This window comes from Pipistrellus kuhlii, unplaced genomic scaffold (genome assembly GCF_014108245.1).
Source record: "Pipistrellus kuhlii isolate mPipKuh1 unplaced genomic scaffold, mPipKuh1.p scaffold_m20_p_13, whole genome shotgun sequence".
NCBI lineage: Eukaryota > Metazoa > Chordata > Mammalia > Chiroptera > Vespertilionidae > Pipistrellus > Pipistrellus kuhlii.
This window is the reverse complement of record NW_023425438.1, coordinates 12,653,821-12,679,050: the sequence shown is the minus strand read 5'-3', so window position 1 is coordinate 12,679,050 and position 25,230 is coordinate 12,653,821. Positions and strand designations below refer to the sequence as shown.

At 42.6% G+C, this 25,230-nt stretch overlaps 2 protein-coding genes across 6 annotated transcripts in view; one reads left to right on the top strand and one right to left on the bottom strand.

Annotated features, from left to right (window-relative positions):
• Positions 1–548: 548 nt before the first annotated feature.
• On the top strand, positions 549–10,699 carry MRPL33 (mitochondrial ribosomal protein L33). Of its 3 annotated transcripts, none has more exons than XM_036434899.2 (4): positions 549–674; positions 1,471–1,489; positions 3,203–3,309; positions 10,524–10,699. In XM_036434899.2, exons 1-4 carry the CDS (start codon positions 653–655, stop codon positions 10,619–10,621), a joined length of 246 nt encoding a protein of 81 aa, XP_036290792.2. In that variant the 5' UTR covers positions 549–652; the 3' UTR covers positions 10,622–10,699. The 3 variants fall into 3 exon arrangements, with proteins under 3 accessions (XP_036290792.2, XP_036290795.1, XP_045436534.1); XM_036434902.2 differs by lacking the exon at positions 10,524–10,699 and adding an exon at positions 9,604–9,909; XM_045580578.1 differs by lacking the exon at positions 10,524–10,699 and adding an exon at positions 5,583–5,737.
• An 821-nt stretch (positions 10,700–11,520) lies between these two features.
• Positions 11,521–25,230, bottom strand: part of RBKS (ribokinase) — a 70,479-nt gene continuing 56,769 nt past the window's right edge. The window contains exon 8 of one of the 3 annotated variants that reach the window (XM_036434894.2): positions 11,521–11,747. In XM_036434894.2, coding sequence (XP_036290787.1) covers positions 11,574–11,747 — 174 coding nt within the window. In that variant the 3' untranslated portion in view covers positions 11,521–11,573. Of the gene's footprint in view, positions 11,748–18,426; positions 18,493–24,790; positions 24,839–25,230 lie in introns of those variants that run through there. The other 2 variants (XM_045580576.1, XM_045580577.1) reach the window with 2 other exon arrangements.

Below are 25,230 nucleotides of genomic sequence, written 5' to 3'. Positions count from 1 at the left end.
TATGGCTTCTAGGTATTATCTACAGAAAGGAAGCCGAGTTCAGGGAGAAATGATTGATTTCAGTTCTGGGCCAGGGAATGTACAAGGTTGACCTGATACAGCTGGTGACAGGACACAGGGGAGGGAGTCTGTTCAGGAACATTGGACCAGCTGGGAAGGGGCTCCTAATGGCAATAGCAGCTTGGAAAAGTGGCTGATTTGGGAAAATTTGACTGTCAAAATATTAATGAACATGGTTAGTTACAAAAACAATGAATAAAAATCCATTATAGTGATACTAATATAATGAAATCACAGAAAGGGGAAAAACTTCTTAGTTCCCATTGGAAGTGACTCTGACAGAAGTGAATCTTCTTACTTGAATATTCATTAAAGAGAAAAAAGACGTCCCTCGCCACACACACACACACACACACACACACACACACACACACACAAAAAAAAAAAAAAAAAAAAAAAAAAAAAAAAACCAAACAAACACCTGGCAAGTAAAGAGCACAGGTGGGAAGCAGGTTTCGACCCCAGGTTTACATCGGAGGGGCGTGGCTGCGGGGCCACTTCAGACCGCCTCTTCCGGAACAGGCCTGTGCCCCGGAAGTAGTTTGTCGAGTGACCGTGGGCCGCTGAAGGAAGCTGTGGAGGGGCTGACACCATGTTTCTGTCGGCTGTCTCCTGTAAGTGGGGCTGGAGAACGAGGCGGCGGCTGCCAGGCTGCGGCGAGGGCGGGGGCAGCGACGGGCAGGCCCCGACTGGCAGGGCCCAGGGGAAGCGGACGGGCGCGCCGGCGGGCGGCCTCCCGGGCCTTGAGGACTACAGCGCCCGGCATGCCCTGCGCGTGTCACTGCGGGCGAGATGGTCCTGGCGGTCTGCGGGCCACCGCGGGGTCTGGTTGTGTGTGGTTCGTTAGGACAGCAGGAGTGGTGTGTCAGCAGAACCACGGGATGTTCGGTCTGGGAAAGACTTCAGGACTTCCAGTCCGTTCGTTTCGAACCCTAAAGGGAAGGAAACAGCACTGTCCGAGAGGTCGTGCAGCTGGGCTGTGAGGGGAGTGCTGACTCCCAAGACGGTGCTCTTCCCTGCACCAGGCTGACTGCCCCGCTAGGTTGTTCCCCTCCTCCCCCTGGTTAACTTGTCAAACAAGGCCCTTGTTCCAGTGCAAATGTTTGCATCTTAGGGAATAAAGGGAGCAGATGTCACTCTAGGAAGATTTGAAAGGTAGTCCAACAGAAAAGAGAGTGTGCAGAGCATTACACCCAGAACTGTGTTGGTCTGGATCTTTTTACCTTGTGTTACAAAATCCTAACCGGATCCCTAGTAGTGAGGCAGTAGTGACCTAAGTGACAGCCCATGGCGTACTTTGTGACGTAAATATTTTTGGTTATTAATGACGTTTATATGAACTTTGCTTAAGAAAAATAATAAATGGATATTTTTTTCTTTTCTCTTCCAACCTGTCCTTGCTACAAAAAGTTGCCAAGAGCAAATCAAAGTAAGTAAATTTTTTTTTTTAACTTGTTCATGTTACATTCCTTAGTCCAGCTGCTGCCAATACATCCTTATGTTACACAGCATTTGGCCTCCCATTTTCTAAAAGTTGGTTTGAGGACCATACATGGTGAATTATTTTGGCCCTATAAACTCTTTCAAAAAAATATTTTTCCTTTTGCCCAATTGACATACTTAAGTGAGCATTCCAATAAAGGAGCTCATGCTGTCTTGTTCCTAAGAAGCCATCAGGGTGCCCAGCTCTGTTTAGACTACCATCGTATTTTTATTTCCTCAAATTGAGGACCCGTGGCTGTTTGGAGCCCACTACAGGAGTCTAGCAGGACAGTCTGTGATCTGATTAAACTATAAAGCCTATTTTAATGAGTTTTATAATCCTTTGAACTCATGGTAGAAGCATTTCAAAACTAACAAAGATTAAAGAATTCACGATGTACCAGAGAGACTATAAATTCCAAACTGTTATCTTAAAATACATTTTATAGACAGTAACTGAAGATTTGTTGTGTGTTAAAAGTAGGAAAATTCTAATGCAGCCTTTGTGTACAAACCAAGACATGTCACAAATCTTCAAGACTAGGTTTTTGTTCTGGTTTTTTTTTTTTAAATTTTATTAAAGTTAAATATGTATATTGGTGTCCCCTCCACTCTAGTATCTTTTATTGATTCATATAGTTTTTCCCACAATCCTGTTATTTATGTGGGAATTTTCCACCTCCAGGTTCTGTAGGAATCTCTCATGCTTTCAGTATTTTTAGAGGTACTCTCTGTCTCTCATGTTCTTTGTATCCTTCTTGTGACATATGTCATATATGTTTTGCCTTACAGACCTTCTGTACACATTCACCTTGCACACTGTACTGTTAGTTTCTCCAGGGAGCTGATGCAGCCTTAATAGGGTTTTGCATTTCCCATAGTGCTTTCCACAGAGTAAGCAGGTAGTAGCTTTTTGTTAAATCTTTTTGAGCGAATGACTTAATATTATCTCTCTTAATCAACAAATACTGTATGCCTCTTATGTATGAGGCACTGTGTTTAGCATGGAAAGGGATGCAAAGATGTACAATGTAATCTTAGGTGCTTCCTATTCTTTTTGGAATTAGATGAGAAATAAAACAGCATGCTTTATGCAGGGCGACAAGACATAGGAAAAAGTAACAAACACTACAACGTATTAAAACGTCCATTGAGGCAAAACATGAACTTTATGCTTTGGAGGACTGTAACTTAAATGAAATATATAAAGAGGGGAAAGGTGTTAGATGTTAGCAACAGAAAAGTTCTAATCCCTTAATTTTGTCCTTTCCTGATTTTACTCTTATTGCTCATCCCTGGCAGATGGGGGCCTTAGGAGACAGCTGTCTTTATGATTTCCAGACTGGCCACTTGGGGTTACCAGTACATTTGTATTTCCCCCCCCCCCCTCCTGACCTCTGCTCCTTCTAAGAGGTGGCCTACAATGTGGTTATTGCTTTGGTCAGGTCATTCTGTAATAAAACCAACTTTGGGAATCAAAACCACTGAAATTGTGACTTACAGAACACATAGTCTGTCTTAGAACTGAATCTTCTGAGGGCCAACCTTCTGAGGGCCACAACTAACACTACTGGGTCGGGTTCTCAAAATGTGCCAACTCCTTGTGACTGATTTTAATCCATTTCTCCAGCTTCTGACAGCTTACTTTTTTAAATCTTAGGAACATCCTAGTGAGAATGGTAAGCCAAGCTGGGACAGGTTTCTCCTTCAACACCAAGAGAAGCCGCCTGGGGGAGAAACTGACGCTACTGCATTATGATCCATTTGGTAAGATTCAGAAAAGTTACTCCACAATAAAGTCAAATGCTTTCAGGGCCTGTTGCTCTTTCCAGACCGATGCTGACCAGTGGCAGGTTTTTGGCCCTCTTGACACTAGCATGTATTCAGCCAGTGTGCACTGAATGTTTACTGTGGTGCCGGTCACTGTCCCAACTGCTGGATGTGCTACAACACATGGCAGGCTCAGTCCCTGCACTTTTAGCACTTGGTCTGATTTGGAACGGAGAGAAAGAGGAAAAAAAAAAAAAAAGCAAATTATGCTAAGTGCTATGAGAAACAAGCATGATGCTGAGATACAAGATAAAGTTGTGGAGAGGTGGATCTCAACTTTAGCTAGGATAGATCAGTCTGTCTTGTAGGAGATAGTTATCCATAGATCTGAGGTGAAAAACCAGCCATGTAAAGAGAGTAGTGGTATTGCCCTGGAAACAAAAGAGTTGAATTTCTTGAGAAGAGGGAAGGATCTCCTGGGATCATTTGCAAAGGAAGTAGGTCCAGGTTTTAATTCAAGAAGTATGGTTTTTATATATTAATGCAGAAAGGCAGGACATTTCATTTTCTATTTTATACCGTCTGCTGAAAGAACTTAATAAACGGCACCTCTAAACGGTCTCGTTATGTAGAAGTATTTGTTCAGAAGGGACAAGTGTTCCCAAGGCCTGATTGCCTGCTCACAAACAGGCAGCCCCTTACTGCTGCTGGTGGAAGCCTGTCCCGTTTTTGGATTTCATGAGCAGATTTATGCAAACTCAACTAGCAAACACATTCCTTATTTGAAAACTTAGGGCCATTCATTTCATTTTTCTGCCCTTGCTTTTATTTATTTATTTATTTTATTTATTTATTTTTAATATATTTTATTGATTCTTTACAGAGAGGAAGGGAGAGAGATAGAGAACTAGAAACGTCGATGAGAGAGAAACATCGACCAGCTGCCTCCTGCACACCCCCTACCGGGGATGTGCCCGCAACCAATGTACATGCCCTTGACCGGAATCGAACCCAGGACCTTTCAGTCCGCAGACCGACGCTCTACCACTGAGCCAAACCGGCTTCGGCTTCTGCCCTTGCTTTTAAATAGCCCCTTTCTGATTGCTTCTGTACTGGAGCTTCTGGGCTGGTGAATACATGGAGGTTCTGGGAGAGTAACAAGCCCTGAGACCCTGTGGAAGCTCTATGCCCCGCCCTCATTCCTGAGGTCACTTCCGTCTGGCTATTCCCGAGTTACTCTCTCTAGGCAGATAGTGTCAGAATTAAGTTGAATTGTAGGAAGAGTTAACTAAAGACATCCACTTGGTGATCAGAAGTGGAATTGGTACCAGAATCTTATTTCCAAAAATTAATAATGAAAGACAGACTCTTCCTAATCAGCTTTTTCATTAAGAACAAGAACTCACAAACTCTTGCTTCTAGTCAAGATGGAGTTATAGGGAATGAATTTACCTTCCTGCCTGAAACAACTAAGAGAAGGACAATATAGGTCACTGAAGACAGTGGTCTCTGGGAGAAAGGAAACAGACTAGTGCCTGTGAATACCCAGACAGAATGGAAAGTTGTGTATTTTTTGCTTACCTACACAAGCCTTTGTGTCTTCAGATGCTATAAATCAATCATAACACAAGCACCTGTACTCTCCAGGCAATCTGAATACCCTTTTGTAGCTGAGGAATTCAAATCAAGGACAGACAGCTGAAACATGGGACAAAACAAGGATTTGAAATCAGGACCATCTGACTCCAAAGGCTGGGCCTGAACCACTTTCTGTAGCACTTGTTCTTGAGAGAGTTCACAGGAGGCTAAACCCTACTTACTGCCGCCTGACCTCCGGTCGGGCATTAGTGCGAATGCTGGCTGACAGCTGCCTTCATAGCTGCCTTCAGTAAGGAGGTCTGCAACCACTTCCTATGCTGCATTCATCAGTGTCTACGGAAAATACGAACAAGGGCTGGACGAACGTGAGGAGGCATTTAAAAAAGGCCCTAAGAAGTAGTTGTCACCTTAAAATTGTGTGAGTTCCATTCTTTAACAGAAATAAAAGGCCCTGCTATTTTTATGGTGTTAAAATTTCTGGTCATTCTTTATTATAGTAAAAAGGGAACTAGGTTTGTTCCTGATGATTAGGAGTCTGAATTGCAGGATGATACCTTATATAGTGGAAAATTACTAGGATGAGAAACTATGTGTGTTAGTCCGTTAGGGTTACTGTTATAAAATACCTCAGACCGAGTGGCTGATGAACAACAGAAATGTATTTCTCAGACTTCTGGGGCTTGGGAAGATCAAGATCAAGGTGCCAGCGTGGTCGTTTCTGGTGAGGGCCTCTCGGTTCATAGCTTCTGCCTTCTGGCTGTGTCCTCACCTGGTGCGAGGGCACGCAGGGTCAGTGCGGTTTCTGTTCTAAGAACATTACTCCCATTTATGAAGGCTCTACCCTCGTGACCAAAGCCCCTTCCCAAAGCCCCACCTCCTAATACCATCATTTTTCTAGAGTGAGGGTTTCAACATGTGAATTCAGGGTGGTTGGGATGCAAATATTCAGACCATACATAGCAATATGATTTTGGATTGTGTGGTGTTTCTCTACTCCTGATTTCTTTGTATCAGTCGATGTAAACTCAAAGTGATGAGCTTTACAATAAAGTAGAGGCATACCTCAGAGATCTTCCAGGTTCAGTTCAAGACCACTGCAGTATTGCAGTAAAATCAGTCATGGTTTCCCAGTGCATATAGAAGTCATGTTTATACTGACTAGTAAGTATGCAATAGCATTATGTCTAGAAAACATTGTACGTATCTTAATTTAAAATATTTTGTTGCTAAATAAAATATTTTATTTAGCATCATCTGATTTAGCCAACCATCATCTGAGCATTCAGCGAGTTATAATCTTTTTGCTGGTGGGTGGTCTTACCTTCAGTTTGTAAAAAACGCAATCTACAAAGCTCAGTAAAGGAAGCGCAATTAAACGACGCATACCTATGTTCTCGCATTTTAGCTCCTGTAGAGTTTTTTGGGAACTTGTACAACATTAATAAATGTTGAATAACCTCTGTACTATTTTGAGTAAGAAAATGTATTGGAATTTTCATCCTTAGTGTGGAGGTACAGCTGGCTCTCTATATCTTATGGGTTCCGCATCTGTGGATTCAACCAATGCAGAGAAAATATTCGGGGGGGGGGGCAGGGAAGTTATGTGTTGATGTGTATTATGTAGTTATGTCTGTACTGAACATGTACAGACTTCTATTTTCCTCCCATTTTCTAAACAGTACAATATAACAACTAATTGGATAGCATTTACATAGTATTAAGTATTATTAGTAATCTAGAGATGATTTAAAGTAAAAGAGAGGATGTATATAGGTATATTCAAATACTTCCCTATTTTATACGAGGGACATGAGCACCCATGGATTTTGGTATTCGTGGTGTGGTGGGATGATGTTCCTAGAACCATTCTCTTTCTCCCCACTCCCTACCCCCCCCATATCAAGGGGACTCTGTGTTAGGAACTTATTTGTTAGATTGGTTTAAGTTTTGAGGTTGGGGAAGGATATAACCATGAACAGTTCTGACCTTAGTTGAAAGTGGGAGAGAAGATTCTTATATAAATTTTAAACAGACGATTAGAGTTTTTCTGGTAAGCAGGGGTACGAGCCTTGGCAGCACCACTTTGTCTTTTCGGAAGGAGAGAATGTTCTGGGACATCAGGCTGCTTGGCTTTCTGCCCGCCTACTTGCTGACGCCCTGCAGGCTTGCGTGCTCTTTGCCTTGGGGCCTGCCCATGCCTTAAGGTACCAAATAGCTGGGCAGATCTCCCAACATATTCTAGATAATGGTTAGTTTAAGGGTAATGTTTTGTGAGTCTGCTTTATGAATAAAATAGGCTAAGCAAACAGAAACACTCAATTGTTTGAGCGTCTCATAGTATACTCTATGGCTAGAGGCAGCCTCTGCCCTTCTAAGCTCCTCTTCCTCACATAAAACTAGATGGGAATTTCTGAGGAGGAAGGATTAAAGGCTGAGGCATAAGCTTATTAAATGTTGTTAAATATATGAAGGTTTATCATGAAAATGAAAACTTGCCAGTTTTAATCCTTGGATGACTAAACAAGACAATGTAGACTTTAATTGAAGCAGAATGGGTTTAGGTTCAATGAAGGGAAACAACTTGACAGATTCCTTTTTCTATGTAGTAAGTAGAAAGTATTTTGACAACATTTATGTTTATGATTGTGGATAGCAGTGCTCAGCTAGCGCACGTTGAGTGTTCACTGTGTATCTGGCAGCAGCCTTGTGAGGGAGTTGGAGTTATCTCCCTCATGGGAAGAGAGTATTTTAAAAAATTTGCCCAGACTCAGAGCAGAGAAAGATGGAGCCCACGTGTGAACCCAACCTTTTTGACTCCAGGCCTCCTATTCTTTCTATTACACGGAGCCAAATTAATCTTCCTGATTTTTCTTCTTTCTTAATCAGGACCATCCCCTGTGGTCAGTCTAGCATTTAAGGCCATGAAGCCCCACTGTCATTCCTACCTCTTACTGCCATTCCTTCACACCAGATACCCAAGGACTCTTTTTCTCCTTTTTAAAAAAAATATGTTTTTATTGATTTTAGAGAGAGAGGAAGGGAGAGTGAGAGAGAGATAGAAACATCGATGAGAGGGGAAACATTGATCGGCTGCCTCCTGCATGCCCCCTATGGGGGATGGAGCCCGAAACTTGGGTATGTGCCCTGAATGGGAACCAAGCCAGTGACCTCTTGGTTCATGGGTCGACGCTCAACCACTGAGCCAAACTGCAGGGCTAAGGATTCTTTTTACACTTTTGTAAACTCCACATTGCCTAACACAGTTCTGTGGACTTCAGTATTTATTCCTTGAATTAAGGGAATGAATCAACATGTTTTCATAAATAAAACTTTGCTTTGCTAATCTTTGTCAGTTACTCCTGTTCACACCTACATAATCTCCTGATTGGTTATCAGTAAAGCAAGTTCCTTTTTTTATCCATCTTTTTAGCTGTATGTAGAAAAACATGGAAAAATATTTCTTGCAATGAATAATATTGTCTGATAGGGAAAGGTTTTTTCTACCTTTTTATGTTTTGTAGTCTTTCTTGGATTCTGAAGGAGCATCAGTCCTGCTTATATTTAATGTTAGGTGATTTGAAATAAATGAAAAATATTTCTATGTAATAGGTACATTTTATTTTTATTAATATTATAGATAAAATTATATCGACTGGATAATGGTTCTTAATCCAGCTGTTCATTAGAATCATGAGGGTTTAAAAATATAAACTTTCAGTCCTAGCCTAAATCTGAGGAACCAGAATGAGGGCAGGGATTTATTTCAGTAAGCTCCCTAGCTAATGCTTAATCATAGACAGTTTGGCATCTCCTATATAGAGTGGCTGTGTTGATTATAGAAGAGAAGGAAAAAAAAAAAGCTAAAATCTCTTTGTATGATAGGGACAAGTGAATTGTTCTATCATATTAGTTTGAGTTCCTGGGTGTATTTTTTGTTTTTTTGGTAAAGAAGAATAAAGTGGTGTGTGTGTGTGTGTGTGTGTGTGTGTGTGTTTGAGAGTGGGGGCGGGTGGGGAAGATGAGAAAGAGATCTATAGAGGATAAATAGATAGATGAAGTTAATGGAGGACTATAGGGCATTATAGGAACTATGAAAACCTTATTGCCTAGCATCGAGTCTCCAATCTTTCTTCTGAGTGTCAGGACTTTTGTTTTGGTTTTAATTCAGAGAACTGCACTCTCCAATATTTGTAATAATGAGATTGTGGTTATAATGTTAATTTTGTTGCCAAATTAGAAAGTCCATATTTGGGGTATGAAAGCATCTCTGGAAAGTACAAGCTTAATATGGATGTTACTTCTCTTCTGTCTGCTCAGTTCTTAGTGCCCTTTTTCTGGAGTCCAGATCCAGTATGTCTTTGCTTACCCCCTACAAGAGTGGATTAATATAACTGGGTGATGACATCGATTGTTTTCCGTCTTTTGCCCATAATTTTCTTGCTTAATTTGAATATTTCACATTGATTGATGTATGACCTGGTGTACCAAGGATGCCACTGGCTGGCTGGCCCTTTCCTTTTTTCCATTTTCTCTGGCCTTTGGGATCAAGGAGCTGAGCTTGCAAGTCAACCCCATCCCCATGTCAAAGGGAAGTAAGACAAAAGAGAGGGCTTATAGTCTGGTACATATTTTTATTAGAAAATGGTAACGATACTCAGTTTTCTGCCATAATCCTTTTTTCTCCTTCTGTAGTGAGAGCAAGAGTCCTCTTTGTGGAACAGAAAAAAATACGCTCCATCTGAACAATGGATTGAAAATGCATTTGATTTATAAATGAGAAGACTGAGGGCGGGCACTGATTCAGAAATTCTGCAGCATGAAATAAAAGAAGAGGAAGTGACACGGCATCTCTGCCTCCTGCGATTGGAAGGCCATTGTGAAGAAAACAATGCAGTGGGAGAAAGTTCTTCATATTAGGGTGTATATCATTGCATCACATTTCTTTATCTTTCTAGATATTTTTATAGCCCGTAATAAAATATACTAAAATAGCCTGTACTATTGTCTCTTGGTGATGTTTTTCCTCACTATTTGAAATTAAAAACACAACTACACTGCTAAAAAATAACCATTGTTTCATGTATTGAAAGAACATTTTCCACAGTGAGACTTGTGCAAGAGTTTCCAGGCTGGTCCTCCTTGATCTTCTAGAAAAGGCAGTCACATTCTAGAATGATCTTTAAAAAACTCAATAACAGAGATGGCAAAGGTGAGCAGGAATGATAAGAAGGGAGCCACCCTCAGCTTTCTAACACAAAGGAAACTATGAGAACTATTTTTGATTTGTGCTTATACTAGTATACTTAGGGAAAATATTGTTGGTTCCTATTCTCAAACTCAGATTAGGAATGCAGTATCTATGATTTTTCTAGCACAGCTTTGGACTCCTTTATTCTATCTATCTATCTATCTATCTATCTATCTATCTATCTATCTATAAAATAAGAGGTTCTATGTTATTTCTGTAAGCTAGAATGAAGGCTTTGGGGACCTGGTGTTAAAGCACACCTAACCAGGTTGGAAATTCCACTGACAATCCTTAATGTTCAGATAAAGATTCCTGCTCTGCCCAGATCTATGTACTTTCTCACTCAAGCTATTGTTTCCCACAGATTTTCAAAATTGCCCAGCTTTCTTGTCGAATTTCTGGCTGAAGGTAAGGATTAGCTCATTTTCTGAGCTCTACTGGTTCGTGTCCTACCCCATTTAAAGCATTTATGTGGGAGAACGAGAGTGCCCACCATGAGGACCAGCATTAAGGAACCGATATTGTTTCAAAATAACAGGTGTTCCCTCCCAGGGCCCAGTCTGTGTCTCTGCAGAAATGCAAGAGGAGCTCTTTGGAAATGGAATTAGATGCAGATTCTTGCTGAGTCTTGGAGGCTTGTGGCATTGATAGTCAGCTCTTTTATGGCATCTTTTGTTAAAGCTCTGGTTGAAAGCAATAATAGGTGTGATCTTGGCTATTTTTAGATTGGAACTGTACATAATGGTGTTGAATTACAAGAAAAATCTTTCACCTGATCTTACTTGCTAAGCCCATGTAAAGGGTCTTGGACATGCATGAATTGCATTTTTAAAAACAAAACAAAAACCTAAATACTGGCTTAACCAGTGACTTGTCTATTCAGCACATGGGCTGAATGTGGCCCACAGGTGGTGTTTACATTAAAAAAAAATGAGTTGCTGACATGTAAATATTCAAAGATTTCAATAAACATCCAAAACTTCTGGCTTCTCCTGCAAAACTAGAAGCTTTGACAATGCTAAAGCCAAAGCTGAATATCAGCTGCCCCTCTCTGAGTGGTCCAATCCATAAGCCCCCATTCCCTTGTTGAACATTTTCTGCTCTGGTAGACCCTTGTCCACAACCTCTGCTAGTGTTCCTGATCTGTTGCCAGTAGAGCCTGCCAGTTCTCGAGTAGTAGTAATGTTTGTACAAGTCCTGGTCATGCACGGAGTCCTTGCTTCTGGTGAGCTCTTGCATGAAAAGCAAGGAAATTAATGATTGTAAAGAAATAGATGAAAGCTTGAGGATGACTTAGTAAATGAAAATATTTGCAAAGAAAGGAGAAGACGTTTTATAGTAAGCAGCTAATTAAGACTGGCCACCTTCAAGAACATTTTATTTCCAGGTATTTTTATTTTTGAGTTAGTAGCAATCAAAACAAATAAAGTGGCAGGTCCTTCTTGTGAGGATAGGATGACTGTGTCCCTGCCGCCTGGACACTGACCGTGGCGATGAAACTGGATCTCTTGAGCATTTCTTCCAAGGACAGATTTGGGTAGTAAGCCAGGTAGAAGGCCAAAGCTCCTACAAAACTGTCACCAGCACCCTGCAATGCAAAGGACAGCTGTGGAGATAAGCATGTGCTCATCTTTCCCCCAAACTTGTATTTTTAAAAATATTTAACGACATGTTTATTTTAGAATAGGTTTAAATTTACAGGAAAGTTCCAAGGATATGACGAGAGTTTCCATAGACCCCACACCCAGTTCTGTAAATACATTACTGTGGCACATGTGTCACAACTAATGAGATAGTAGCGACATATTATTAACTGAACTCCATATTGGTTTGGATTTGCCTAGTTTTGCTTAATGTCCTTTTACTGTTCTAAGATCTCATCTAGAATACCGTATTACACTTAGTTATCACATCTCAGATTCCTGTAGGCTGTGATAGTTTCTTAGACATTCTTCAGTTTTGATGACCTTGATCGTTTTGAGAACTGGTCAGGTATTTTGCAGAATGTGCCGTAACTAGGATTTGTTTGTTTTTTTAATCTTTGTTTTTTTTTCTTTTAAAGATATGTTTTTATTGATTACTAGAGAGAGGCAAGGGGAGAGATAGAAGCATGGATAACAGAAATAGCATCAATTGGTTTCTTCCTGCATGCCCCCCCTCCCCCTCCCCCCACTGGGAATCAAGCCCACAACCTGGGCATGTGCCTTGACTAGGAATTGAATCAGTGACCTCTTGGTTCCTGGGTTGATGCTAAACCACTGAACCACACCAGGCTAGGGCTAACAAATGCATTTTATTTTATTTTAAAAAAATATATTTTATTGATTTTTTTTTCAGAGAGTATGGGAGAGGGATAGAGAGTCAGAAACATCAATGAGAGAGAATCATCGATCAACTGCCTCTTGCACACCCCCCACTGGGGATGTGCTTGCAACCAAGATACATGCCCTTGACCGGAATTGAACCTGGGACCCTTCAGTCCGCAGGCTGACACTCTATCCACTGAGCCAAACTGGTTTTGGCACAAATGCATTTTAGATAAATTAATTAAACAAGTTCACTTTGAAAAATCATTCTGGTATTTAACAGCATTCAGGGCCATTTTCCAGTTTTTCCTAGTTTGCTGGGTTTCTCCCCTTCCCCGCTCCCGAAAAGAGCTTTCATTACAAATCTTGAAGTTATACTTCAGCCTTAATAGAGACCTTGGCCTACAAGACTTTCAGTTGCAGCTGATGTATCTATTTCATGAGCTGGCTGCAGCATAGTGATGGGTACCAGAGAAGGAGTATAACCCATTGTGGATTAACTGCTAAATAGTGTGGCAGAGTTTGGATTTTAAGAAAGGTTTTGAAGACAGGCTCTGTGAAGAAGGGAGTCCTTATGGAATGAGACAGATTTATAGAGAGAAGTAAAGCTGGAAGGAAGAAGACCCAGGAGGAGGAAGGAACAGAGTGAGCTCATGAGATAGTGAATGGCTTTAAGGAAAATGACATTTTCCCTTGTTTATACATCAAGCAGCTGATTGATAATGTTTCTTTCTCTTTATCCCTCTCCCTTCATCCTCTCTAAAAAATTAATAGATAACATATTTTAAAAAAATAAAAATTTTATTAAAATAAGTTTTTCAGGAAAGAAATGTCGCTAAACAAGTTTAAAAAACCACCATCAGTCACTTCATGAATTTTCAAATTGTCTATTTTTAATCTCTGGATGATTTCCCTTTTTTTCTTAATTAAGTGGACATGCTGGAGTGAACTGAATTGGTAGATGCTCTTTCCTGCATTTGGGAATACCCCTATCATTGAGGCTACTTCCTCTGCAATTAAAAACCAGGCAGTGACACCCATCTGAAAGCCGAGGGGGGTGGGAGCAACATTTTCTGGCTGTGACAGTGACTTCAGAAAAACTGAGGTCTGAAGTATTAGTGGCAGCATTGTAATGGCATCCAGGTCCCATGCCAGTAACAGGATGCTTTTTGTCCTCAGCCAAGAATCTTGATTGAGGCAATCCCACATGTTAAATTCTTATGCATGGCTAGAAAGCTTATGGAATTCATTCCTTGATGAATGACTACCTCCTTATACAATCCTTAAAAGACGTATGCGCTTAGTCAACAACTGCTGATGATCAACTCTCAGTTGCCCAAGTCTCCACCTTCTCATTTCACAGAAGTGAGAGGATTGACGGAGGTGGAGCTCCACAGTCTTACCATAAGGAGGGCAGCAGTCGGTCCTCTGAGTCCAAAACCACAAAGAAGCGGGGAGGCTCCTAGCTGATGGGCCACCCGCCCAAAGACATGCAGACCAGGACACGCTAGCTTAGAAGTCACATTCCCTCCAACAGCGGGAAAACGCTTTGAAATTTAAGCAAGAAAGGGGTGGAACCTTTATGGAGGAGTAGAAGGGTGAGGATAGGAGTGAACTTTACTGTTTGCTCTGCATCAGGAGGCAGCAAAGCTGGGTACTTCCATACACACGCAAGACTGACCTCATTTCATCTTTATTAATGAGCCCCCTGGAACTTGAGGGAGCTGAGTGTTAGAGACATTAAATCACTTGTCCAGGGTCACACAGTTAGTGGCAGAGCTGCAATTTGCATCCAGACCCAGTTGATTCCATGCTCTGTTCACATCACACCACATGGTACATGGCTGTGGGAGACAGGCAGGCAGGAAGGCGAGAAGGAAGGAAAGCATGCTGGAAAGAATCTCTCTAGCTCATATTACTCAGCACTCCTCCGAGGATACTTGGGACATTGTGCTATTCTGTGTACAGGCCTGCATACAGTCGGGGACTCTGAAAACAGAGGGCAGTGACCACATCTCTGTCCCCTCTGTCTCTCTCACTGTGTCACTCAGTGCTTTGCGTTGACCTGACCAGTTGGTCCTGTTCCATTGTGTTCTTCTCTGCCAAGGTGGCCAGGTGACTCTCTCTGAACTGCATGTCACTTTGTTTTGACATGAACATGGAGGTTAGATTGCTACAGCCAGAACTACTTGCTAGTCCCATTGTATTGAATCTGTTTATACCACAGGGCTTTCAAGTGCCAATAAATTACTTGGCTATTGATTCACATCTTCAGTATAATTATTTTTAGACATAGGTATAATTTTTTTAATGGAAAGTGCTTTGAAAGTGGAAGCTGTATTGTATCACTATGATTTCCTGCAAGTAAAGTACTTTCCAATCAATCATTCTTGGAATAATGGAATCGTTCTCATTGATACAACATGATGGTTTTAACCTTTTACTGAAAATTATTTTTGTGCCAAAAGGGGTGATGGCATAATTCTTCCTTCTTCAACAGAAATACCCAGGTGGCTACTATTCACTGTGTTCTCACAATGATTTCCTCTTAAGGAAGAGCTCCTCTTACAGAATGGATGTGGCATTCTGAAATTCCTGCTCTCCCCAGGGCCCTCACACTCCTGAGTTCTGGGAAGTTCTGGTCTGTGGTACTGGTAGAGTCAGTTTCCTAGGACTTAAGGAGGTTAAATAACTTGCTCAAGGTGAAAATAAAGGTGGTAAATGGCAGTTAAGAGTGAGTGGCACCAAGGACACCTGTGGAAATCCAGCAATAGAGCAGGTGGAGAAACTATTTTGGGAAAGAAAGACCAGGCTTTTGACTTTGCTTGAATTGCCCCATTTCCTGATGGGAAGGGCTTATGTTTTCTATAGTGATGAAGAATGACAAGGACGATAGAGTGAAGACTGAATCTCTAATGACGGCCCTCTGTATGGGGTCCCATTTTCGGAGAAGAGAGTTGCCCTGGGTAGGGGTGAGGGAAGAATAGGGGTGCAAAGGAAGCAAAGGTTTGGGGAATACTTCAGATGAACAGCCAGAGTCCAACCTGGGTAAGGAAGGAAGAGAGGTCATTAGGGAATCAACAGGTCAGAAGAAAATGGAGTAAATCTAAGGAAAGTGAGAACAAGAGTAGGAAAAGAGGTGAGAAAGCTGGTTGTGGTCAGAGTAGGATGTGAGGTTTATTCCCACAGAACTGAAGTAGTGCCAGGTATTAACCATTTCCTGGGAGTCACCATGGCAGTGGGAGGCTGGAGTGAAAGTGAAGAGTCACTAGGTGAGGGCATCTAAGAACCCTGAGACTTGGTGATGGCTCATCCTGCATGATGGTAGCATTGGAATGGAGAGGAAAATGGTGATGTCGATGCCAGTCTTAGAAAAACAGAATTATCAGGAAAGGAGGTCAAGGCTCTATAAGTGAAGTGCATGAACCTCAAAGGTGGAGGAGTCTCTATAGGATGGTAGAGGAGGGATGGCTGGAAGCTTTGGGATCAGGAGCAGCTTTCGCCTGCGAAGGCTGTGTGGGGAGATAAGGATATAAAGGAGCTTGCTTCTGAGGAATAGGACAGCCAGAGGGCTTAGGTTTCGGAAGGGGAGAGGCACAGAGCAGTAATGGTTCTTCTGGGTCTCTGTGTCTCTCTGACCTTCCTTCTTTGTCTCTATCACAAATCCCTCTTCCTCCTCCTGCCCCATTGATGCTGGTATTCCCTTGGGTTCTGTCCTGGCCCATTTCCCTTCTCATTCCCCATAATTTCTTGAGTGACTTAAGTACTATGTAGTTATAGTTTAAACTGTTATGCATACTCACCATATACATAGCACAGACTTTTCTCTAACTTCAGATTCATATATCTACCTGTGAGTCTGTTCCACCAGCCTCCTGCACTCTCACTCAACATGACTGATTTGAATCCATAACTCCCTGAACACAGACCTCTTCTTACCTTTTCAGTTTGTGGCAGCTCCACATTGAAAATCTGGGGTCTTCTGAATATCTCTCTCCCTTATGCCTAATTAACCTCCGCTTGCCAAGTTTCAATGTATATATTTCTCAAATCTGTCCTCTCATCTCCATCCCTACTCCCACTGCCCTGGTCACATCACCTCTAGAGGACCACATTACCTTCCTAACCAGTGTCTCTGCCTCCAGTCTGGCCCCTCCCAATCCATTCGTGACACTGCTGTACAAATGGCCACCTCACTTCCATTCCATTCCAGAAAGCTCTCTGAATGTTTCTCATCTTTCTTAGGGTACAATTTTAGCTCCTCAGCTTGGCACACAAAGCTCCCTAGTCTACTTTTCCAGTTTCATCTGTTCTTCCTGTTCATTTATTGAACTTCGAGTCTTCATTCATGGACATACCTTGGCCTGGAGTCTTCCCTAGACTCAACTCAGGTATTAGCTAGGCCAACACATATTTGCCGACTGGCATGCTATTGAAGGCACCGTGTTTCCCCTGAACACGGGAGCCCGGGTTAGGAACCCTCCCGCAGGCTCCTGTCCTTGGCCTTCGGTGAAGAGCACATGCTGTCAAGGTGCCCTGGAGGAGGGATGACAATGAGACAGACTTCTGGAAGTCTTAGTTTGTCAAATTCCAGATGATAGAAAAATGGATGAGCTGGAAGGCATGATGAGTATTAAGTGTGGTTGGGGCAGGGGGTGGAGAGAAAAACCCCATGTGATGAAATCAGGCGGTTACAATAGATCTCAGACGATCTTGCAAGAATTATGTCATCAGGAGGCTTCATTTGTTAGGAATCTCTACCCACACTGGATGACTCATCACTCAAACTGCTGAGGGACCCTACAGCTAAAGCCCTTGCATTCCTCCTCGATGTCTTCACGCATTCCATCTGACAAGTAGATCCCACTTTCTTTTAAAAACTTCTCCCTACACAGAGCCATCCAAAAGCTACACTGTGGACCTGAATTCCTCAGCCAGGCTTGTGACTTTGGAAGCTAGGGAAAAGGCAGATGAGACGAAACATGACTAAATCTCAAGCTAATGTCTTCTTAAAAAAAAAAAAAAAAAAAAAAAAAAAGAAGAAGAAGAAGAAGATTGCCAGGGCCTCAGGAAAGGCAGAGAGAACAACATAAACCCACCAGGGACCCTGCTGCCGTCCACCCATGCAGGCAGGGCCATACCAACTGCTGAGGTGGCTTACACTCAGGCCAGCGTGGTGGCAAGCCCTGCTTTGCTCTTGCTTCCACGTTTTAAGAATGGGGCTTCTGCCTTGTTCCTGTTTGCAGGAGGTTGAGGCATGAGTGTGTGGTTCGGCCTTGGAAAGTAAAAATAATTCTTTGTCCAGGGCGGGCTAGCCATGGACTGGCAGGAGACGTGGCGTCATGATCCCTGGGGAAGCAGCTCAGAGGGAAAACAAACAAACTTGGCGTAAAAATGTGCCTTCTCCCCTCTTTCTTAACTGTGTCATCTTCTAAGAATGATAAATTCATTATTTTGACACCTACAGTGAAGCCCCTCTCTACATAGCTGGGAACATGTTTTCTCAAGGGGGACAAGGCAGTAAATGGTTTGGAATGAGACAGACCTGTGTTGGAGCCCTGATTTCACATTCTGGCAAGTTATTCAACTTCTCTGTGACCTATGAGGTAGGGCTATTGTAAATACTGAATTAGATAATGTATGTGCAAAGGCCTAGCCCAGTGCCTGGAGCAGAACTGTGTAACAAAGGTGAGATAGACGAGATGTGTCATCTGGAGGCTCTTTAATGAGCTAATAATGTTTTTGAAAATGAAAGCCCATGACCGGGTCAGAAGGGGCCAGACAGGGTTCTAAGGAACAAGGAGGGTCAAGATTCTAGGAAATGATCCCTTGAGTCCCAGGGCAAGGGGTTTATGCTGTGCCTGCCTCGTGCTCCCAGCGCAGAGTAGAAGGGTGAGGGCTTCCAGGAACGCTCTCGCAGCCAGCAAGAGGCAGAAGCCAGGGTCCTGTAGCTTTTGGTTACAAGGCTGCAGAGTTCTAGCAGTGGCCATCTGTATGTGCTAGGCAGGGTCTCTGAAACCCATTCCTCTGTGGGGGCAGAGGAGGTAGTTTATGAGCTTATGAGGAGGACATTAAAGAAATGTAAATGAGCCGAAACCCGTTTGGCTCAGTGGATAGAGCATCAGCCTGCAGACTGAAGGGTCCCAGGTTCGATTTCGGTCAAGGGCATGTACCTTGGTTGCGGGCACATCCCCAGTAGGGGGTGTGTAAGAGGCAGCTGATCAATGAATGTTTCTAGCTCTCCCTCTCTCTTCCTCTCTGTAAAAAATTCAATAAAATATATTAAAAAAATGTAAATGAAGAGTATAAAGATTCCTCTAGACCCGTGGTCGGCAAACTATGGCTCGCGAGCCACATGCGTGGCTCTTTGGCCCCTTGAGTGTGGCTCTTCCACAAAATACCATGGCCTGGCGAGTCTATTTTGAAGAAGTGGCGTTAGAAGAAGTTTAAAAAATTGAGCTCTCCAAAGAAATTTCAATCGTTGTACTGTTGATATTTGGCTCTGTTGTCTAATGAGTTTGCCGACCACTGCTTTAGACAGTGCAGGACTGAGGGAGCCTGGTAAACCTCATGCTCTCATTGGGTTGGGGGTGGGGGGCTTAAAGGAGAAGGAACTGAGGGAGAACAATGAGCGAGGCTTTGGGGAGAGGCCTAGAGCTGGGAGGGGCTGGAGGACGGCATGGGAAGAGGGTGACCTGGGCACCTCCACCAGGAGGGTTGCTGCCCAGGGAGAGGAGGCGGTGGCGGAGCCTGGAGGGTGGCAGGGAGGCTGAACGAATGGTGTGGGGACAGTGTGATCTTGGAGGACATTTCTTTAGTTGTGTTGGAGCCTGAAGTTGGTGCTTATCCTAGTTAGTGATGGGCACTGAGTCACCTAGTTCACTTTCTCCGTGTGCCTGACTTCACCACTCACTCGAGTATGAATAGAAAGAGAAAGACCCTGCTTAGACCCTTCGTTCTGTCCAGCGTATGCATTCTCAATTGGGCCATATGTCCCCCGGGGGTCAAAATTCATTCTTGCAGGAGGTAGAAGGTGGTAGTGAAAAAAATCTTTGATACAATGATTGGTGGCTCTCCAAAGGGCCTTGGTGCATAAACAGATATAGATAGATGGAGAAATAGATAGAATATTAAAGTTTCACGGGAGAAGAGGACAATTGGGGGGGGGGGGGAATCCTAAAACACTCCTTGGGGTGAGTGGTGACTAATGAAATAAAGGTTGAGGAACAGAGAAGTAGAGCCTCTTGTCCCAAAGAACTGCCAGTATCCGGGGCTTTTGTGAGTGACAAAGCCCTAACCAGCAACCTCTCAATTGCAAAGCACACTGGGCAGGTGTTGGTAGCTCCCCGCTTCTTTTCCACTGAACCAGACATTCCTACATCTCCCACCCTGTTCCTCTCTTGTTTACCTCCATCTAAGGTCTCCATGGCCACCAGTAAGCCATGGGCAAACCACACCCTGGAATGAGGACTTTTAGGAGGAGATCAGAACTATGTGGCCTAGCCTATCTTCTTCCCAAGGCAGGAAAAGTGCAAAGGTCCTCTCCTCGGGAGACAAGACTGAGTGGGCTGTCCGATACATCTACCTGAGCTACGTGCTGCTCACACCAGACAAAAGCTCTGCTTCATAGCTCAGATCTGAACATTTCTGTCTCCTCTTATCAGCACATACTTGCATCAGAAGGATGAGATCACATCCTTCCCAACCTCAACCTTCCCAAAACACATCATTTTAGGAACATCATGATGGACATGAGAACCTAGTTTTCTTATCATTATTGTATAAGTGCTGCTGATTTTTATCCCAAATAAATCTGTAGGGAACATGACAAATCACTATGTCATAAATGTCAATGACTTTGGCTTTTACCACTAGCCACTTTAATTTATTACATTTAAATTTCAATTATTAGGCTGAGATTGTCTCTTTTAAAGTACTCTTGTGACGAAAAGAGCAAATATTTTCTGCCTTATATTTCATATTAATTGAGTATGAAACTACAGCAGCGAAGTTTTGATGTGCTTTTTATTTCTGTCTTTTAAGTAGGCACAATATTTTCTTTGGCTCTACAATTTATTAGCTATTTGATTAAAAACCAGCTTTAATGAATATAATTCACATACTATGTAATGTGCCTAAAGTATTCAAATTAGTGTTCTTGACTACATTCACAGGGTTGAACAACCATCACACAGTCTAATTTTAGGCAATTTTGTCCCCCACCAAAAGGTACCTTGTACCTGTTAACAGTCATTCCTCATTCACATTCTACCCCCATGTCTAAGAACCACTAATCTGCTTTCTGTCGATATAGATTTGTTAAATAGGTACACATTTTTTGAGCAAAATAATTTTATAGTCTAATCCCATAATTGAATCATAATTAACTAATTAGATTCATACCTATCTCTTGATTCTAGCTGCCACTTTTTGTGAAAAGTGAAATTCATGTTGGCCTGGGGGGGAACTGTTTCCTTACTAAACCTGCATTCCCAATAATCACTGAAGCAACGGAGTTAGCTTCCTTCCTGCCCAGATATGTTCACTGAACACGCTGTGACGTTTTTAAGTTCAATGATAAATGCACCAGAAGCTTGCTGTTTGAGAATTCCTTTGGTGGAGTTGTTAGTAAGGGCTAACCTTTAAGGTATAACCCACCCCCATTCTTCTCAAGCACAGACACATGAACTGTTCTGGCTTGTAAATCTTGGTATCTATAGGTTTGGTTTGCTTGAGGGATTTTCTTTTTTAAAAATATTTTAAAATTGCAATTTATTGAAATGAAACTGGTTAATAAATTTATATAGGCTTCGAGTATACAGTTCTATAATACACTATCTGTATACCACCCAAAGGCAAATCTCCTTCCATAACTCCATATAGGGTTTCTCCCCAAAATGTATACACACACTTTGGATAATTATAAATGCAGTATTTATTAAAACACATTTCATTTTCAAAATTGGGCTATCAGCTGTTAAAGTGTGTATATTTTTTGGGGACACCCTGTATTTTCTTTTAAGTCCTCTTTGCAATGATTAATATGTGGCAGTGGAATCCTAGCTTCCTTCTCGAAGGCCATGACTCCCTCGCACAGGGCTGAGGTGGGGTTCAGTACAGACTCACTGCTGGTGTGTGGCAAGTTCTGGGCATGAGAGCTTCAGTGCCCACATACATGTGTGCCCTAAGCGATCACTAGAGCTTTCCATAGAAAACAGCATGTCTGAAAATGGATATATTTTTCTAGCCCCTTGTAGCCACTGACCAGGCAATGGTTTTCCTTTCTTAACACCAAATAAATCGGTGGGCTTACATGGCAGAATCTGAGGCACATCCAGCAAGGTGGAGAATCAGTCATTCTATAGTCAAAAGGATGGACCAGGCTAGGCCTTCTCCCAGCTCTGCCCTGACACCGTGCCCGGACTGTCAGCATCCTGTCAGCAGAATGACTTGTCTGTCACCTTTTCACAGTGCTTTCTGGTTGACAGAGCATGTTTGTACACGTGTTTCATTTTGAATCTCATTATCCTGTGTGGTAGATAGGGCGGGCCTTTCATTTTCCAGATGAGAAACCAAGTGCGAGAACTTGCTCAAGTTCATGGCTAGGTGGCAGGAGTGACACTCCCTCCGTTGAAGGCCAGTCTCCACTAAAGCAGCCCCCTGAAGAGGCCTTCAGCTTTGCTCACAAAGAGCTTGAAACGTCTGTTTTGGTGTAACTTTTATAAAACCTGTAGCACACCTCTGACTGTCCTCAATGAAGGCACTATTTCATCTTCTAAGTTAGTGGTACTCCAACTAGAGTGCATTTCAGAATTGCCTGGAGGGCTTATGAAACCACAGATTACTGGGCACCTCCCCCAAAGTTTCTGATCCTTAAACCTGGGGTGGAGCTCGGGACTTGCTTCTGATGAGTTCCCAGGTAATGCTGATGTTGCTGGTCCGGGGCCCACTTTGAGAATCACAATGCTTAGGCATTTATTTCTGGGAAGAGTGAATCTGTTAAAACTAAGTTTAGTGATTAAGGTGTGGATCAAGCTAGGGAATCCCGTGGTTGCAAAAATAGTGGGCAACTATAATACACACTAGCTCTAAAGGACATTCAAATACGACCCCCCACCCACCTGAAGATTCTGAACAGTGGCGGTTTGATTGGACTAAATGTGAAGCTTCCCACTGTAACTCCTGTAAAGGGGAACACGAGTGCTACAGAATTCTCATGAGTGTTCAGCATACATGTGACATGTTCATTATCAACCTTTTACTTTCCAGCTTTAGAAAAAGAAAAGAAGCCACGGGGTGACACCCCCATTAGAGAGACTCAGTTCTGAAGGAAGAATTAATAGCTATTTAGCAGCTGAACTAGGGAGACTGGTATAGCAGAGGTCCTTTCTGTGCTGCAAACATGCTGGGTGTGGAAGGTACAGGGAAAACTTTGACTCTTCCTCCTGACTACTCTGCTGAGATAAGAATGGAGAAGGTGAAAAGATCGGATTTTAGATGCCAAAGATAAACAGGCAACATTTTATGAGGGGGAAAAAAATACAGCAGAAAAAGAAAAATGAACTACATTAGGTACTTAAGCTGGGAGTCAATCCTTCATGTCGCAGCAGGGAAAAAAGAGGCGGAGGACTGCCTAAATATTGGTTCTAATTTTATTTCCAAATCTACATTACATTAAACTCTCCTTGTACTCCTCTTTAATTTACAGCAACTGCTGACACAAATTGGTGTGCCTTCTCTTCTTTGACATCAGTATTTCTCTTGAATTATGCATTTTTATCTGGAACGAGGTTTATGGGGCTAAAGCCTTCTTTCATTTAGATGGATGAAAACAGAAAGGGGTCAATGGGGGGTCGAGAACAAAATCAATGCGGGGGAGAGGGGATACATATGTTGAGGGCAGCATTTCACTGCTCAGAAAGAGTGTAAGTGGTATTAAAAAATGACACTATATTGATTACAATTCAACTACAAGAGAATAAGAAAAACTATCAAACTTCATCCCAGAACTGCCAGATTCTCTATTTATTGGTGCCCAGAAATATTTAGTAATAATTTGTAAGAGTACAGATGATCATAATAAGTGTATCACTTCAACCTGATTTAAAATTGAGTCAAAGGCAAAAAAAGCCCCACCAGCTTGCCACCGACTGTTTCGCCCATCCCAACCCACATGGATGTATATGGTTGTGGCGTTCTGCCTCCGAGGTCAGCACCACCGACTGATTGGGCTCCATTACTGCTGGCAAATGGCTCCTGGTTCAAGTCAGCAATGTTCCCTATGGACAGAGGTCATTTGTTGGATCCATCTGGGGCCTGATTTTGTGTCTCAGGGTCCATTCTCAGCTTCTGGGTTTGGATGGGTTCTGGGCTGGCCAGTCACACCAGTATGGAAACGGGGCATTTTGATGAAGCTGTTTTGGGCTAGCACTTGCATAAATAGGCCATGTTAAAAAAAATGTAGACATATTGTCTCAATATACTAAATAACATACAGAACAGATATCTCTTAACCTACCCCATTTCTGCACCTCATGTCCCCCCTCAGCTCAAGCCTGGGCTTCACCCTGTGGCGATCCTAAGCCATCTCTGAAAACTGTCCCTTTTAAATGTTTACCTATCTCCCATTCCACCCAGGAATGGGAACCGACCGTAAGGTAAAGCTGTTCGCTTTGTACATTGCTTGATAGTTTAGAAAAGAGGAGAAGTTCATGTTTCAGTTATAATTACTTAACGTAAAAAATGTTCCCACATCACTATGGCCACATGAAAGCAGCTCTGGGCATAATGTGTTTTGGTTGAAACTGGCTGTGCCCACTGCATGTCATGATGTCACTGTGCCTCCATTGTCGCACCAGTATGACCAGTGGTTGGCCAGCCTGAAGACCACATGAAGGTCTGTTGTCAACCTGGGATTCGGCCCTCCTCTGGCAACCTGAGAGTGGGGGGATCCTGGGGCCCGGAGCCCTCTTCAGGTTCAGGGTCAGGGTTAACGTGCTCAGCAGGACCACTGCCAGTCACAACCCGCACAGCTCTTCTGTCTGGCCGGCCACGGAGAATGGCCTGCGGAGACTTACAGCTGGTTACAAGCCCCGTTCTGGCCAAAATGTCTGTGGTGGGCTAATTTATTCTATAATTTAAAGAATTCAATTATTAATGAAAGAGAAGGAGAATCCTGAGTATGAGCTAACACTGGAATAAAAAAGGCCCATTCTTCAGGCAATATTAATGGAAGCTTTGTATAGAAATAACTTTATATATTGGTGAATAAATGGCACTTAAAACTAAAATGTCTGTTAGTGATTCACTGGGTTCTAAAGGCTGGCCTTGTCTTCTGTGGTCAGCGATCTTTCTTCTTCGTGACTCCACGATGCTAGACAGAAAACAGTTAATCCAGTATGATTTAGTATCTCCCAAATGATTCCGCTGAAGTATTTTCTGCCAAATGTTCGTCTCCTAACAGCTGCTTTTTTTTTTTTTTTCAGTGAGAGGCACTTGAAATAAAATCATTGTTCTCTGTGAAAATGGCATGCTAAATAACCCAGAGCTACCAGATTATTAAACGTCAAAGGCATTTGATAATATTAGCACCAACCGCAGGTTCCACTTCTGCTGATGCACAAAATTTTGAGTAATTAGTCATTGCCCAATATTGTACTTATATCCTTTTTGCTTGAGCTGTTAGGCCACAAAATCAGCAGGCAGTTGCTGTTATAAAAGGCTCCTCTGGGTTATTTATAATGTGCTGCTTCCTTAGAGTTGCTG

What these genes read in the sequence shown, in the direction of transcription:
- MRPL33 (XM_045580578.1), top strand. Translation starts at nt 653, where the DNA reads ATGTTTCTGTCGGCTGTCTCCT. An exon ending in ACTGCATTATGATCCATTTG is followed by an intron (nt 3,310 to 5,582) that starts GTAAGATTCAGA and finishes TATTTCTCAGAC; the next exon opens with TTCTGGGGCTTGGGAAGATC.